Source organism: Peromyscus leucopus, chromosome 20 (genome assembly GCF_004664715.2).
Source record: "Peromyscus leucopus breed LL Stock chromosome 20, UCI_PerLeu_2.1, whole genome shotgun sequence".
Lineage (NCBI taxonomy): Eukaryota > Metazoa > Chordata > Mammalia > Rodentia > Cricetidae > Peromyscus > Peromyscus leucopus.
The window spans coordinates 46,290,224-46,307,336 of NC_051080.1; the positions used below are offsets into that span (position 1 = coordinate 46,290,224).

At 47.9% G+C, this 17,113-nt stretch overlaps 1 protein-coding gene across 2 annotated transcripts in view; it reads left to right on the top strand.

Annotated features, from left to right (window-relative positions):
* The first annotated feature begins 351 nt into the window (after positions 1 to 351).
* The window catches only part of Atp6v1c1 (ATPase H+ transporting V1 subunit C1), a 32,979-nt gene continuing 16,217 nt past the window's right edge, over positions 352 to 17,113 (top strand). The window contains exons 1-3 of one of the 2 annotated variants that reach the window (XM_028879228.2): positions 352 to 526; positions 13,917 to 14,080; positions 16,404 to 16,471. In XM_028879228.2, coding sequence (XP_028735061.1) covers positions 13,949 to 14,080; positions 16,404 to 16,471 — 200 coding nt within the window. In that variant the 5' untranslated portion in view covers positions 352 to 526; positions 13,917 to 13,948. The remainder of the gene's footprint in view (positions 527 to 13,916; positions 14,081 to 16,403; positions 16,472 to 17,113) is intronic. The other variant, XM_037197742.1, reaches the window with a different exon arrangement.

Genomic DNA, 17,113 nt, shown 5'->3' on the forward strand with positions numbered 1-17,113 from the left:
CTTTATGGAACGAAGTGATACCAGATCGGATGGAAAAACGTGAATACACTGGCGTGAACTTTTAGGGGAGATTTCGCCGAAAACTGGACTGTCAAATAGAACTTGCAGTCGGTGCAGGAGGCTGGGGAGTCGGAACCGCCGACACCTGCGGCTTGCGGGTTTTAGGGTGGGCGGGGACACTCGCAGGTGGCTGGCGAGCCCGTGCAGGTGCCGGGGGAGGAGCGGCAAGCCCCGCCCACCCGGAAGCGCGCTCGGCGTTCTGCCCCGCCCCGCCCCGCCCACTCCGGGGGCCGGGCCCGTCACCACGATTGCGCGCAGTGCTTGGCGCGCGCGTGGGCGGGGCGGCGGCGTGCGCCGTGGTCAGCTGACTGCTCCGGCGGGCACGTGACTTGCTCTGGGCGCAGGGGTCGAGGAAGCCGAGAGGCCGGAGCTGAGGTCCGGGAGGGATGGAGCGCTGAGCGGTTAACGTCTGCCAGGCTTCCCGCCGCCGCCGCCGCCGCCGCCGCCTCCCGAGACACCTTCCCGGGTCCGTGAGTGGCCGCCCTGCCGGGAGCTGGCCCTGCAGTGGCCGCCGGGGAAGGACGGGGGCGGGCGCGGGGGCCTAGCCTGTGGCGTCGGAGCTGCAGCCCGGCCTGGGCGCCGGCTCTGCGCTCCTCTGGGCCTAGGGTTGGTGCCGGAGGAAGAAGGGGCCTTGACGGGGAACTCCGTGGCCGAAGAGAGAGGTCCGGCCCGTTCGGGTCCCTCCTGGCTTGGAGTCCCGGCGAGCCCTGCTCACTTGGAGGGGGTGGGAAGTACCAGAATGGCTCAGACGAGGGTCTGGGCTGGTGTGCGTGCGGTCTCCGCCGGGTGGTCTCGCCTGTGCCCGAGTGGAGGGAGTGACAGTCTCCAGGGCTGAAAGAGGTGCCTACCGCAGGCAGGGGGCGGTCACAGAGGACACAGGGTCACTGTAGGCAGTGGACGGGCAGCTAAAACCATTTCCCTAGATGTGGGGAGGGTAGGCAGAATGCCCTGAAAAGGAACTTGCGGGCAGTCTCTCATAAGGCAAATTGAATCACCTATGAGGCACATGAGGGAAGCGAGTATTCTTTTCAGAGGAAAAATGTAATGTGTGTCTGTGTGTGTGTGTGTGGGGGGGGCAGGAGATGGCTGCTCAGTAGTTAGTGCTGCCCTGGGAGTGGAGTGGTGGGGTGTGAATAACCCAGCCCTAGGAGTCCTCACTGATGGTGAGAAGATAAGTCACAGGAGAAAGGATGAAGTTGTACACTAGTAAAAACAGAGAGGAAAGAAAACTTGAATCTGGGTCTTGGACTGGAGAGAACCGAGGAGAACTTTCTGTTCAGGAAAGTCCCAGACGAGAGGGAAGACGTGTTTCTGGGGTGCCAAAGGCCAGGTTTGAAGCAGGCTGCACTGTGGAGAATTGGGGAATAGTTTTGAGGCCGAGTGACACCTGCTGAGCTCATGAGTGCGTGCCCTGCCTGTACCAGATACAGTGAGGACGCCAGGGCTTAGAAAGCAGACTGGTCTCCGTTCTCGCAGAGTTTACAGACAAATATGGAGGAGGTAGGTTTTAATAATAGTCATACGAGTTGGGTGTGGTAGCCCAAACCTTTAATCCTAGCACTTGGGAGGCAGAGCCAGCCAGAGCTAAATAGTGAGACCCTGTCTCGAGACATAAAAATATTATGCAAGGGTAAAACGTGCTCTGAGGAGGACTGGAGTGGAGCAGAGCTGTTCCCCAGGAATCTCCGTGGAAGATTGAAGAAGGCTTCGCTGAGGAGAAGAGGTTGGTGTGCAAAGGGATGAGCAGGCAGGAGGATTGAACAGAACATTCCAGGCTGGGGGAGCACCATCTGTCAAGGCCCTGGAGTGAGAGGATGAATACACCTTCCTAGAAGTTACGGGGGCCTGGGACAGGGGAGGTGTAGTGGGGGTGGGGGTGGACAGACTGGCAGACATGCAGGCGTGTGTCGAGAGCTGGGTCAGGCTCCCCAGGGCTTTCGTGTTAGAGGCAAAGAGGACCCAGGGAAGATGCAGGCTGTGTAGAGCGTCAGACCGCGGCTTCCGAAGACGTGGTTCTGTGAAGGTACAGAAGGATGTGTAAGTCAGTGAGAGGAGCTCGGGCGGGCGGTGCAGTCCACTGCAGGGTTTGGGGGTACCCCTCTCCACACTGAGCAGTTCAGGGGGTGCTTAACCGTATTCGCCACCAGGGGGGTTAAGGAATTGGGGGAGGGAAAGGAAGATGGCATCCCACCTGCCCCTTCCAGGAGATAGTTATCACGGCGCTCTGAGTAGACCCGAAGTGTGCAGAGGAGGCTGGGTCATTCTGAAGTTGGTTGGACGAGACTCTTGCCAAGCTCTGTGGGCTTTTCCATTTATCCCTTTGTAATGTCATCTCTTGCCCTTTCCTGATTCACTGGGACTAGAAGCAAAGGAGCCAAGTAACTGGTCTAAGTCTAGCATGGTTTGGGGCCTCAGACGGAATTCATGCTGACTACCTAGGTAGCAACCACAGTCACATGTACAGAGAAGGGCAAGTGTTTGGAGGTGCATGATGCCTTAGATTCAGAGCTTTTGGTGAAACTGTACCTGGTTAGGACAGCTTCAAGGGGTTCTGCTGTTGCAGTCTGTGCTTTAGAAACTGCTTCTGGCCGGGTGGTGGTGGCGCACACCTTTATCCCAGCACTCGGGAGGCAGAGGCTGGCGGATCTTTGTGAGTTCAAGGTCAGCCTGGTCTACAGAGCGAGTTCCAGGAAAGGCGCAAAGCTACACAGAGAAACCCAGTCTTGAAAAACCAAAAAAAAGAAAGAAAGAAAGAAACTGCTTCTGTAAGCTGGACACAGTACAGACCTGTAATTCCAGCACTGGGAGGTGGGGGCTGGAGGGCCCCTACAAGTTTGAGCCAGCCTGGCATATGTAGTGAGTTGCAGGCCAGCCAGGGCTGCATAGCAAGACCCTGTCTGGAAGAACTCAGAACTGATTTTCTGTGAGTGTGGGTAAAGGACTCCTGTGTACTGTAGCTGGAAGAGATGAGGAGCGACAGGGTGAGCTGAGGTGCTCCAGCTGTCAATCATGGTTCTTTGGCAACAAGTGAGTCTCCATTGTGCTGAAGTCGGAGCCTCAGGTTTTTGTCACAGAACTACAGGATCCTTTTCCCTTTTGGTTCCTTTGAAATACTAGATCAGATCTCAAGAAATAGTACTCTGCATCCTGAATATTGAGAGCTAAGTGGCTACTCTAATTCTGAATTTAAAACAAGGCAGGAAATAAACATTTTGTTTGGTTTTTTTTTTTTTTTTTTTTTTGAGACAGTGTCTCACTATGTAGCCCTGGCTGTCCTGGAACTCTTTTTTTATTATACAGTATTCTGCCTGCATGTATGCCTGTAGGCCAGAAGAGAGCACCATATTTCATTATAGATGGTTGTGAGCCACCATGTGATTGCTGGGAATTGAACTCAGGACTTCTCAAAGCCAGTGCTCTTAACCTCTGAGCTATCTCTTTAGCTCCTCTGGAACTCATCATGTAGATGAGGCTGACCTGGAACTCACAGAGATCTGCCTCTGCCTCCTGAGTGCTGGGATTAAAGAATTATCTTTTTTGTGCACGCACGCATACATGCTTATTTTTGTCTGTCTGTCTACCTATTTATTTATTGATTGATTGATTATTTATTTATTTATTTATTTGAGACAGAATTTCTCTGTGTAGACCAGGCTGTCCTCAAACTCAGAAATATACCTGCTTCCCGAGTGCTGATATGCCTGTGTGTTTGTGTTTATAAAAATCTTAGCAGTTTTATTTACATTAGTTGTCATTGTCATTTTTAAACTTCAGGGTTTCAGAAATTAGGTTTTGTGTTTATTGCTATAACTTGTAAACTGATGTCCAGTGGACAGGAATAAGACCAGCATGGCACACTGAACCTTTATAATGGGCCTCTGCTGTCCTCCAGCTCCTGGGTTGGTAGTTAGTCTTCTTTGAACCACGAATCCCAGGCTGGCCTGGAACCACACATCCTTCTGTTCCATCTCCCAGATGCTGGGGCACGGTGTGCACTCCCTCTCCCCGTCCTTTGTACGTGATTCTGCTTAGGAATAGCAGCAGTTTTGACTAAGTACCTTCTATATTGTCCTTGTACAGATTGTAATATGTCTGAGGGTGCATTGTTTTCACTGTCTGAATGTAGAGCTATATTTCATTTTAGATACAAATTAATTTGCATTTGATTTCCATTTCATCAATGCTTTTTTGTTTGTTTGTTTGTTTGTCTGTTTGTTTGAGACAGGGTTTCTTTTTGTATCTTTGGCACCTCTCCTGGAACTCACTTTGTAACCCAGGATGGTCTCAAACTCACAGAGATCTGCCTGCCTCTGCCTCCTGAGTGCTGGGCTTAAAGGTGTGCACCACCACCACCACCACCACCACCTGGCTCATCAATGCTTTTAAGACAGCATTAGCATGGTGTTCTTGGAAAGAGCTTGGGCATTAAACCAAGGTGATCTGAAATTTCTTTTTGTTTTTGTTTTGAGGTAGGGTCATGTGTAGCCCAGGGCGGCCTTGAACTCCTGATCCTCCTGCCTCTGCTTCCCAAGTATCAGTATCACAGACATGCATCACTGCACCCATCTTTCCCCTATAATCTGGGTAATGAAGCGCATGTCTGATGGGACATGTACTTGTAACAATATACTGCTGTGCAAATGTGCTGTACCTTTATTAGTTCAGAGGATTGAGTTGGGTAGTCAGTGGAGGGAGGTGCTTATGTTATAGCAGGATAAAAGATGGCTTGTTAGCTATGGATCTGAAGTGAGGAACAGGATTGTGCATTTGAAAATGGAATGTCGGGTGGATGCAACATTGGCATTTTGTAGAAAGAGGTTGATGCCGATTGTGATCCGCACCTTTAATCTCAACACTTGGGAGGCAGAGGCATGTGAATCTCTATGAATTCAATGTCAGCCAGGGCTACTTAGGGTGGGGAGGGAGTGAGGGAGGGCAAGGGGAGCGGCATTTCCTAAGCATTTAAAGCAGACTGAATGAATAGGAAGTTTTTTTTTTTTTTTTTTTTTATAAGTTAGCCCAATTAACTGGTATATTAACTTTTTAAAAGAAATTATTTTTTGGTTTGTGTGTGTGTTTTGTCTGCTTGTATGTTATGTGTACCTCATGTTCCTGGTGCCTGTGGAAGACAGAAGAGGGCATTGGATTCCCTGGAACTGGAGTCGTGGAGTCTGTGAGCCACCGTGTTACGTGCTGGGAACCGAACCTGGGTCTCTGCTAGAGCAGCCAGCGCTCCTGACTGTTGAGCTCTGTCCTCCTCACCACTTAGCGTGTGCTAGTCAGTGCTTCTGAGCTGTAATGCTCATGGCATTTTAGACATTTTAGACTGTCCTGCGTTGAGACTCACCCACCAAGTTCTGATTAGTGATCCTCACATCAGACAACTCGAAATAGTCCTCTGCATGTCTCGCAGACACAGATAAACATGAGGTGTCATCACATTCTTGGACAAATATATGATGAAGATACAGAACATAGGAGTAATGTTTCTGTAAATTCAGTTTTGTTTTAATGACTGTTAGTATTAACTACAGAAATTTTCATGTTTCTGATTGTATGAAACCTTCAATGGGTCTCTGGCAGTCTCAGTGTAGTTACCAGCTCTGACTTTGGACAGATACCTTCATTAACTAACTGCTCTGCAAGGATCAGTGATAATAGCATCTGCTCCAAAGGAATTTAGCACCAGATTGCTTAATGTATCGAAGTGCTTTTCATTACTCATGCTTCAGTATGTGTTGTCCTTGAAGCAGTTCAAAGGCTCAGATGAGCTGGGGAAACCAGCTCATCTGAACAGGGGAAGTGGAGGGGCAGAGGTTAAGGGCATTGACTGCTCTTTGAGAGGTCCTGAGTTCAGTTCCCAGCAAGCACATTGTGTCTCACAACCATCCATAGTGAGATCTGATGCCCTCTGCTGGCGTGAGGGCAAACATGCAGATAGACTACTGTATACCTAATAAATAAAATAAATCTTAAAAAGGGGGTGGGGGTGGGGGTTCAAGGAATTGACCCAGAGTCTTATGCATAGTTAGGCAGGTGTGCACTCAGCAGGTTAGCCCTAGCCCTGATTTTTAAGCTTTTACCTTGAATTTCAGACTTGGAGAGATCACCTTAGAGCAGAGTACATAGTGGCTAGTCAGGATTATAAATGATCAGCCCAAGAGAAAAGTGAAGTGACACTTTGGGAGGTGGGAGTATAGATGGGTTCAGGGGTGCGTGTGGTATGCTTCGTGTGGTGGTCAGAAGACAATTGGGGGGGGTCATCCTTTCCACCCACCTGGTTGACACAGGATCTCCTGTGTGTACCAGAACTGACTGCCTCAGCCTCCCATCTCTACGGAGGAGTGCTGAGGTCACAGGTGCCACTCACGCCTCCTTTACTCCGGTTCTGGAGATGGAACTTGGGTCACCAGGCTGTACAGCTAGGGGCTCTTACCCACTGAGCCATCGCCTTGGCCCTGTCCTTTTGTTTATGAACTAGGGTTTCACACTGTAGCCCAGGCTGGCCTGGCGCTCCCTGTAAAGTCCAAGCAAGCTAGCCTCAGACTCCTCCTTCCTGTCTCTGAGGTGCTGAGATTCCAAAGACGAGCCCCTTTCCCGGACTGGAAGAGCTCTACTTAATGACTTTCAATAATAGACATACTGCAGATGTTGGCCAGTGTGCCAATTCAAGTATAGTAGCTTTACCAGAAATTACTAGGTACTTTCCAACATTGTATTTTGTATAATAACTTACTTTTATTCTTTTTGAAAGTCTCATGTAAACTAGGCTGGCCTCACATAGAACTGTATAGTCAGTGGTGACCTTGAACTTCAGATCTGGCCTCTACCTCATCCCTCTAAAGAGACCTTTGTCCATTTGCCTACCTCCTAGAGGTCTGTGCCATCATTGGAAGTTACTGATGACTGGGACTACATTTCATTTGGTTTGCTTCCTAGAGGCAACCACAGTTCTGGGGACTTGAGATTAATAAGATCCTAAGTTGAAAATGACTAAAATAAGAGACTAGACATAAAATACGTATCTGCCTTGATACATTTATAATGTTTACTTGGGTTTAATGGACCTAGATTCAGAGTGATGGAGTGGGGTATAAATTGATTGATTTGGTGGATAGATGGACTTAGTTGAGAAAAGGGCTTGGATTTTTAGAAATTATTTATTTTTATTTTGTGTGCATTGCTGTTTTGCCTTTGTGTATGCCTTTGTAAGGCTGTTGGTCCCCTGGAACTGTAGTTAAGAGTTGTGAGCCACCATGTAGGTGCTGGGAATTGAACCCGGGTCCTCTGAAAGAGCAGTCAGTGCTCTTAATCCCTGATCTTGGATTGTTTTTGTGGGCAGAGAGGAGTTTGTGCAAAGTGGACACAGAGCAGAGAGGCAGATGGGAAAGAGGACTAAGGGCAGCTTGGGGTCGGGGGGAAAAGGAGGACCCAGGAAGGTTTTGAGAATAGCAGGAAAAACTCATCCAAGGATGGTGGGCAGATTCAAATTTCATTCCAAGTGGGAACCAGAACCTGAAGTGCATGTGTAATGAGTTATTCAGCCTTCTGTTACCTGGAGAGGAAACAGCGTGGGCACAAAGCCATCTGTTGTTTGTACATATGACATTCAAAATAGTTTGTATTCTGTTCTTGGGAAGTTCACACACTCACTCAAGACAGGAGCTCACTGTGTTGCCCAGGCTGGCCTGAATTCTAGATCCTCCTGCCTCAGCTTCCCTAGTGTTGGGAATATAGGCATGTACCATCACACCTGGCTAAATTGTGTTCTCCCCCCCCCCCGCCTCCATATATATGTCTAAAGATTTATTTATTTAGTATGTATACAGTGTTCTGTCTGCATGTATGCTTACAGGCCAGAAGGGGGCAACAGATTTCATTATGGATGGTTGTGAACCACCATGTGGTTGCTGGGAATTGAACGCAGGACCTCTGGAAGAGCAGACTGTGCTCTTAACTGCTGAGCCATCTCTCAAGCACCCCCACTCTCCCACCCCTCTTTAAGACAAGATCTCACTGGGATTAAAAGTATTTGCCACCATACCTAGCAAGTTGTTCATTCTTGAACAAAACGAAAGTTCACCTGGATTTTATTTTGTTCTATACTCTTACTTGTTTCTATTTGCTTAATAAACGTGCTAGTTACCATGAAATTCATGCAAAAAGTGGGTTGATGTGTATGTATATATGTGTTCAGACATGTACACACACACATGCATCATTCTAAACACAGTTGAGTTAAAACCATTTTAGTGTATAACTCCAGTGATGCTGTGGTTCTTGAGAACTCTACATTTAGCCACCTTTCATTTGTTTGTTTGTTCTTTTTTTCCCCCTCTCCTCCCACCCTGTTTGTTTTTCAAGACAAGGTTTCTCTGTGTAGCCCTGGCTGTCCTGGAATTCCCTCTCTGTAGACCAGGCTGGCTTTGAACTCAGTGATTTGCCTACCTCGGCCTCCTAAGTGCTGGGATTAAAGGCATGCACCACTATGCCCAACTATCTTTTATTGTGTAGTATTGCCACCTCTTATAACATTAAATTCACTGTTTCATCATGGGAATACTTTTTTTTTTTTTTTCCCAAAAATGGTTTCCTTATTTAATCCTGACTGTCCTAGAACTCACTATGTAGAACAGGCTGGCCTTGAACTCACAGATCCACTTGTCTCTGCTTCCTAAGTCCTGGGATTAAAGGCATGTGCCACCAAACTTGCCTGGGAATACAGTCGTTCCGAAACCTGCTGATAATCTGATTTGCCTGTAGGACATTTTTAAAGTAAGTTTTAAATTATTTAGTTTAGTTTATTGTTCCTGTGTTTGTGATGTGCATGCACATTTGGATGCATGCGTGCCATGGTGTACATGTGAAGACAGAGGACAACTGCCAGAGCGAGTTCTCTCTCGCTCAGGTACTGTTCATCTCACTGGCCTCCTCCTCTCCTTTCATATGCAGTGATAAGCAGAACTTCATGGAGCTGGCCTTAAGGTTTTCTCAGACATACTCCACAGTGAGATGAAGTTGCTGTGGCCAGCTTTGGTCTGGTGCTTCACATATGGTCATTTTAACAACAGCTTAATGTCCTCTTGCCTTCTCTGTTCTATCATCTCCCCGCTCTCTCTGTCTCCATCTTCCTGTCTTTATCTGTGTGGGGTGCATGTTTGCCAGCAGGGCATTTGTGGAGACTGTTTTCTCTCCTTCCCCCTTCACATGGGTTCTGAGAATCAAAAGGACGTAGCCAGGCTTGATGGCAAGTGCCTTTGCCCTGGGCCATTGCCAGACTCTCCACTGTTCTTTGTTGTGATGGTGTTTATTAGTCTCTGAACTTTTCCAACTTTTCAACTGTTGGGATAAGGGCATGGTTTTGATGTTTAAAAAGTAAAGACACCTGGTAGGCTGGGACTGTAGCTTGGTGCTAGAGTGCATGCCTGGTGTATGTGAGGCCCTAGGTGTGGTCTACAGCAGCACAAAAACTAAAATAAAAGATAAAACTGAGCCAGTGATGGGGACCAGTGATGGGGGATAGAGGGTAGTGGGGGTGGAGGAGTGGAATATGAGTAAGGTACAACAATATATATGAAAAAGTCAAAAGCCCATTATTAATAAAGAAGACAGCCAGGTGCAGGGGCACACACTTTTAATCCCAGTACTTAGGAGGCGGAAACAGGCAGAGTTCTTGAGTTCAAGGCCAGTTTGGTCTACATAGAGAGTTCAGAACAACCAGAGCTACATAGAAACTCTGTCTCAAAACAGCAAAACAAACAAACACCCAAACAAACAAAAAGTCAAACCACATGGGTATAAACTTATGTGCTATTGCTATTATATATTTTTGTGGTACTAGGGATGAGACCTAGGGCCTCATGACCCACTGCTAGGTACTACCATTGAGCTACAGTCCCAGTCCAGTAGTTTGGATCTCAAGAGGTGTATGTGTGTCCATCTGGAAAAGGTGTTGGCACTACTGGAAGATAGTGGGTACTTTCAGAAGGGTTAATTGGGAAGTCTTAGGTCGCCAGTGGTCTGCCTCTGAGACCTGTGGACTCTTGTCCCTCTTCTTTCTCTTCTACAATCATGTGATGTCTTACCACCTGCCTGAATGGAATGCCATCAACTGATCCTAGACTAGAACCTCTATAATAGTGAGCCAAATTGTGGGAGCCCACAAAAGCTTCCTAGTGAGATCTGAACTTGCTTGACACAGCAGGCCTGCATTAGGGGGTGGCTTGGCACAGCATGTGCATGGTCACCAGGTGTCTGGGATGGTCTGCACTTGGCTGTGTGGGGGGAGGTCTTTTGCTCCACCCGTTGGCATTCCTTTAAAAAGCCTTTATTAGAAACAGAAGTTGCTGGTGGGTTTTGACCCAGGCCCTCCCGAGGCTATCCTGTGTTTCTGTCTGTCTCTCTCTATACTTCTATCTACAAATTCCTCATTTTCCCTGCTCAAGAGTACCCTGGGGGAGTAAGAGGGAGCCGGCCTCCCTCACCAAATAAACGTTTGTCTTTATAAATTAGTTATCTCAGATTATAGAGGCACAGAGCTAACCGTGCCAAGCTGATTGTGTTTCACATTCTACCAGTGTACGACACTCTAGAATTCAGTCATAACTCAGTGTCGGTGTGTGTGTGTGTGTGTGTGTGTGTGTGTGTGTGTGTGTGTGTGTGTGTAACGGGTACACAGGAACTGGGGAGATAGCTCTGTCAGTAAAATGTTTGCTGTGCAAGCATGAGGGCTCATTAAAAAAAAAAAAAGGCCAGGTGTGTTTGTTGGCGCTTGTCATCCCAGTGCGAGTGAAGCCGAAACAGGTGATCCATGGGGCGCACTGGCCTGCCAGCCAGCCTACTTGGTAAGCTGGAGGTCAGTGAGAGACCCTGTCTCGAAAAGGGGTGGTAGATTTTTCTTGAGGTACAACACCTAGGGTTACCCTCTGGCTCCTATACACCTACACACATGCACAGATAGGTGAGCAGATATTTAAAAGGACATTATAAAGAGAAGGTACACACAAGGCTGGTGACGTGGAAAGATACTGACTTTCATTAGCCCTCACAGAAATGCATTGTGGGAAGGCAGGATGCCCCTGCATCCACTGAGAGGCTGAAGATGAGGCCGAGAACATTAACGTTAGTGAGCAAGTGGGACAGCTGGAGCGTGAGTCCTTCAGTAACTGAGAACAGAAGATGTTTTCTCGCTGGAAAAAAATCGACAGCTGCCGTAAGATCAAATATTGCAGTTATCTGCTTAGAAAGTGCATTTCTGGATGGGCAGTGGTGGCACATGACTTTAATCAGCACCCAGGAGGCAGAGGCAGGCGGATCTCTATGAGTTCAAGACCAATTTGGTCTGCAGAGCAGGTTTCAGGACAGTCAGGGCTACACAGTGAAACCCTGTCTTGAAACAACCCCCTTACCCCCAACCCCCACCCCGGTTATCCCAAGAGAAGTAGAAACATGTTTTCACAAAACTCTTGGTTCATAAAATGCCTTGTGCTTGTTTTGGTCCCCCCCACCCCCAAACAGGGTTTCTCTGTAGTTTTGGAGCCTGTCCTGGATCTCCTCTGTAGACAAGGCTGGCCTTGAACTCACAGAGATCTGCCTGGCTCTGCCTCCTGAGTGTTGGGATTAAAGATGTGCGCCACCACCTCCCGGCAAATACCTTGTTCTTAATAGCCCTAAACCAGTAAATTCAGATGTCCATCTGTAGGTAAACAGAGAGAGAGAGCTTAGTGGAGTCCTGCAGTGGCCTACCAAGCAATACCAGGAGCATTCGGAGCTGGCCGGAGAAGCCAGGTCCCAAAGAGCACATTACATAGGCTTCCACCAACACGTTAATAGTGGAATTCTAAACCAGGCAAAGCTAATCGATAGGGACAGCAGAGTGGCACGTGCCCAGGGCTGACAGTGGAGTAGGATTGATGGAGTCTCAGGTAGTTCTGGATGCTGAGATTATAAGCATGTGCCACTATGCCTGACTTTGTTTCTGAGTTTTGAGGCAGGGTCTTGCTGTGTAACTCACTCAGCCTTGAACTTCTGGTAATCCTGTTTCAGCATCTCAAGTGAGTCACCCTTCCAGAATTAAAAATACTTTTTCTTTTCTTCTTTCTTTCTTTTCTTTTCTTTTTCTTTTTTTCTTGAGATGGGTTCTTATTGTAGTCCTGGCTGGCCTGGAACTCACAGAGAGCTCTCCCTGCCTCAGCGTTGTTTGTTTGGGGGGTTAAAGGCATGAGCCACTCAGATGTTCTTAATTTTGGTTTTGGCGGTGGTTTAACAGGCCATATGTGGCTCAGGAACTGATCACAGCCTTAAGATCAGTGCATTTCATTGTGTGTAGATTATGTTTCAAGACCAGGAAAGTGAAAGTAGATAAACAACTATAATTCGGTTTATCTGTTAGCGAATGTATCCTCAAGGTGATTCATTAAACAACATTCAAGAAGTACAGGGCCAGGAAGATGGGAAGTGGTCGAGAGTGCTAACTGCACGATTTCCATTGTTCCCAAGCCTGGCACAGCACTGCAGGCCTGTGATCACAGCTCCTGTGGTGAGGTGGAACCAGAGACCCTGCTCACCCAATAAAGCCAACAGCCCAAATCAGTTCTCTGGTAAAAGCTCAGTGGAGGAGAGAGGCAGGTGTCATTTATAGATGAGAACATCGGGTCTTCTGTCGTGTTTCTGGAGTCTTCCAGACATCTGCAGGCCGAGAGCAGTGTTTTAGAATGGTGAGGTGGGCATCTGCTGGGTCTCGTTGTACAAAAGAGGCAGAGCTCAGGTGATGGACGATGCTCTTGTCAGGAGGGTTAGAACAGTTGCTTTTCTTACCTCCATTTGGGGGGAGAGCGAGTAGAGAAATACACCCACAAATACACTCCAGCAGATTTGCTGGTGTAAACATACAGTAAAATATCAAATTGCCCCAAACTGTGACCACCTAGGAAATTGGTGTTATTAAAGGTGGTTCAGATTAGGCTAACATACAGGCCTGTAATCCTATCTACTTGGATGCCTAGGTAGGAGGATTCAAAGTCAAGGCCTGCCTGGGCTATATTAGAGAACCAAGGCAATTTAGTGAGGCCCTGTCTTTGGAGGGCTGGGGAAGGACTGTATTTACCTAAAGTGCCTGAGGCCCTGGGTTTAATCTCCATGCTGCTAAACCAGAGGCGTAAAGATGGAGTAGGTTCTGATAAACTGATGGTAGCACAGTCAGGATAGTCTCCTGATAGGTTTCTGGGTAAAATAGTTGGCTTTAGTGACTGTAGGAGTACTAGGTGGAGGAGAGCAGGTATGGGAAATAGCCAAGGCCCGCAGCCAAGACAGCAGCAGCATGGAGGCCGACGCCGTCGGGCTGCTGGTGTGTCGGTGCGGCAGGCCTGCTTGTGTAGCCGGAAAGTCCTGGTTTCTTTTTCTTTTCTTTTTTTTTCTTTTTTGAGTCGAGGTCTCTCTGTGTAGCCCTGGCTGTCGTGGAACTCACTCTGTAGACCAGGGTGGCCTCGAACTCAGATCCCCTGCCTCTGCTTCCCGATTCTGGGATTAAAGGCCATGAAAGGAAAAAAGAGAAGCCAGGCTTGGTGGCATGCTCCTGTAATTGCAGCCATTTGGGAAGCCACAGTGGGAAGATTGTTTGAGGCCAACTTGGGCAAAACGGTGAGACCCTAGATTAAAACAGAGGCGGGAGAGAGCGAAGGTCCCAGTATCCCCTTCAAGGCATCTCCCTAGTGCCCTGACTCCCCCACGCCATCCCATGGTCCCTCTGACTGGGGATCAAGCCTTTACCCAGGGCCTCTGGGGCCATTTTAGATCCTAACTGTTGTAAGGTTGTACTTTAGGAAATTAAATGTTACTGCTCTGTTTTAACATTATAGCTTCTCCGCTGATTTCCAAAGAGATAACAAACATGACTGAGTTCTGGCTCATATCTGCTCCTGGGGAGAAAACCTGTCAGCAAACATGGGAGAAACTCCATGCAGCAACTACCAAGAACAATAACCTTGCGGTCTCCTCCAAGTTCAACATTCCTGACTTAAAGGTGCGACTGCACTGTGCAGAAAACTGCCCTGGGGGAGCTGGGGAGGCTGTGAGTTCAGGGTGGGGGGAGCGGGGGAGGCTGTGAGTTCAGGGTGGGGGGAGCTGGGGAGGCTGTGAGTTCAGGGTGGGGGGAGCTGGGGAGGCTGTGAGTTCAGGGTGGGGGGAGCTGGGGAGGCTGTGAGTTCAGGGTGGGGGATCAGGGGAGGCTGTGAGTTCAGGGTGGGGGGAGCTGGGGAGGCAGTGAGTTCAGGGTGGGGGGATCAGGGGGAGGCTGTGAGTTCAGGGTGGGGGGATCAGGGGGAGGCTGTGAGTTCAGGGTGGGGGAGCTGGGGAGGCTGTGAGTTCAGGGTGGGGGGATCAGGGGGAGGCTGTGAGTTCAGGGTGGGGAAGCTGGGGAGGCTGTGAGTTCAGGGTGGGGGGAGCTGGGGAGGCAGTGAGTTCAGGGTGGGGGGAGCTGGGGAGGCAGTGAGTTCAGGGTGGGGAAGCTGGGGAGGCAGTGAGTTCTCGGTAACCTGGGGAGGGCTCTTTTTGTTTTGGCAGAAGTGAACTTCTAGGTTCCTCTCTAGCTGTTGATGTTAGAGTGGATCTTGGTCTTTGGATGTCACAAGGAAACCACGGAAGTCACAGCTTGTTCTTCTGTTTTCTAACTTACAAGGAAGCCATGGTGCTGGATCACAAGTGGGGTTTTCAGAAGAGAAAGACCTTACTGTGTATTTTTACATGTCACAGTAACATTTGTTATTGTTTATATTCTGTCACCACAGTACCTACTTAGACATTATTTCATCCATTAAATGTATTTAACATTTATTGAAGACCTGTAATCTAGCAGTTGTAATATGAAGCAGGCTGCTAGGATATTAACTGAACTTTTGTGAAGACAGCATTTTACTTTTATCTTCTTTTTTTTTTTTTTTGTCTTTTGAGACAGGGTCTCGCTGTGTAGCCCTGGCTATCTTGAAACTCACTTTGTAGCTCTGGCTGACCTAAAACTCACAGAGATCTACCTGCCTCTGCCTCCTGAGTGCTGGGATTAAAGGTGTGCGCCACCAGCCGGCTAACAGTGTTTTATTTGCAAAGCATGATCTTTGAGACACAGTTATGCACACAGACTCAACACCAGGCCCTGGTGGACAGACCCACCTAGGGCCCTGTTGTAGAGCAGGACTTCACGTTACCATTGCATTGTCCCTGGCCTGTTTAAAGCAAGCACAGGCCTACTCATTAAGTGCCAAGTTTCCATTGCCTGAGTGTTGCTTTCCACTTAGAGAATTAACTCATACATACAATTGCACTTAAATGTCCAGCAAACTTTTTTTGGTTTTTGCTATATTTTATGAAATAAAAGTGGAGAATGTAAGATTTGTTGATCCTACAATAAAGATACAACATCTAGTTTTTTATGGGTTTTTGTTGTTGGTTTTTTGTTTGTTTGTTTTTGTTTTGTTTTGTTTTTCGAGACAGGGTTTCTCTATAGTTTTGGTGCCTGTCCTGGATCTCTCTCTGTAGACCAGGCTGGCCTTGAACTCACAGAGATCCCCCTGCCTCTGGCTCCCGAGTGCTGGGATCAAAGGCATGTGCCATTACCGCCAGGCCATCATCTAGTTTTTTTTTTTTTTTTTTTTTTTTTTTTTTTAAGATAAAGGGGTGTAGAGCTAGGAAGGATGGTACAAGCCTGTAATCCCACCCAGCACTCAGTCAGCAGGAGTTCAAGGCCTGCCTTGGCCACATACCAAGTTTGAGACCGGTGTGGACTAGATGGGACCCTGTCTCAAAACAAAACAAAAACAGTTCCTTGTGGGAGCCCACATAGGTTTCCTAGTGAGGTCTGAGTTTGCTTTACCCAGCAGAACTGCATAAGAGGATGATTGGACCAAGGGCCTGGGTACCAGGTGTTTGGAAGGGTCTACACTCTGCTGTATCTAGCAAGGAGGAGGTCTTTTCCCCCTCCCTTTGGCATTGTTATAAAAAGCTCTTTTGAATAAAGTTCTGGGCCAGTGGATATTGATCCAGGCCCTCCTGAAGCTGTCCTGTGTTTCTGTCTTTCCTCTCGTCTGCTAGGCCTATCATTCTATCTGTCATTCCTTATTCCTCTCTTCTCCTCATAGGAACTCTAGAAAAGGTGAGGACTGGTCCCCCACAGCTCCTCCCACCTTCCGAGCAGGTGGGAGCCAGGGAGCCAGATGTGGTGCTGTGAGCCTGTAATCCCAGCACTGGGGAGACGAGGATTGGCAGTCCGGGGTTCACCTCGGTCACGTAGTGAGACCTGTGTCAGAGCCCTTCAATAAAACATGAAAGTGATGACAGCTGAATTTCCCTTCTAGGTTGGCACGTTGGATGTCTTGGTTGGCTTGTCGGATGAACTGGCTAAACTGGATGCATTTGTAGAAGGGTAATGTATCTGCATGTGTGGAATTGAAGAAAGTGAGTCTGTGGTCAGTGTCAGGTTGTCTGGAGAGTGTCTCTCTAGACCCTGGGTCCTCTCTGCTAGCTGAATGACTGTAGGAAATGACTGTTTTTCTTTGTGTATCAGTGTTTTGTGTATATTTGTGTGTGTGCACATGTGTATCTGTGTGTTCATGTAGGTGCATGTGTGTGCAGGTGTACATAGTGGCCAGGATACAGGGCCTCTCATTGGAACCTGTGGGACAGCAGATTTGGGGAAGCCACTGGCCAGCAAGCCTAGGATCCTCCTGTCTGCTTCCCCTCACTGGGATTGCAAGCATGTGCCACCTTGCCCAGCTTATTTCCTCCTATTAACAAATACTATTCCCTTATGTTCATTATTATCAAATACTCCATTATATGTTTTATTAATCCATCAGCTGGTGCACATTTAGTTTATTCTCTTTTTGGCTTATGTATTTTTTGTGTGCTCTGTTACTATTTCTCTTGAGTGTATGTCTCCCTGGGAATGGACTCGGTTCCTTGGTTCTTTTCTGGGGAGTTGTTTTAAAAGTGGCTGTACCAATTCATATTTGCATTGTCAGGGTTTGTGTTTTTGGTTTTTGAGACAGGGTTTCACACTGTAGCT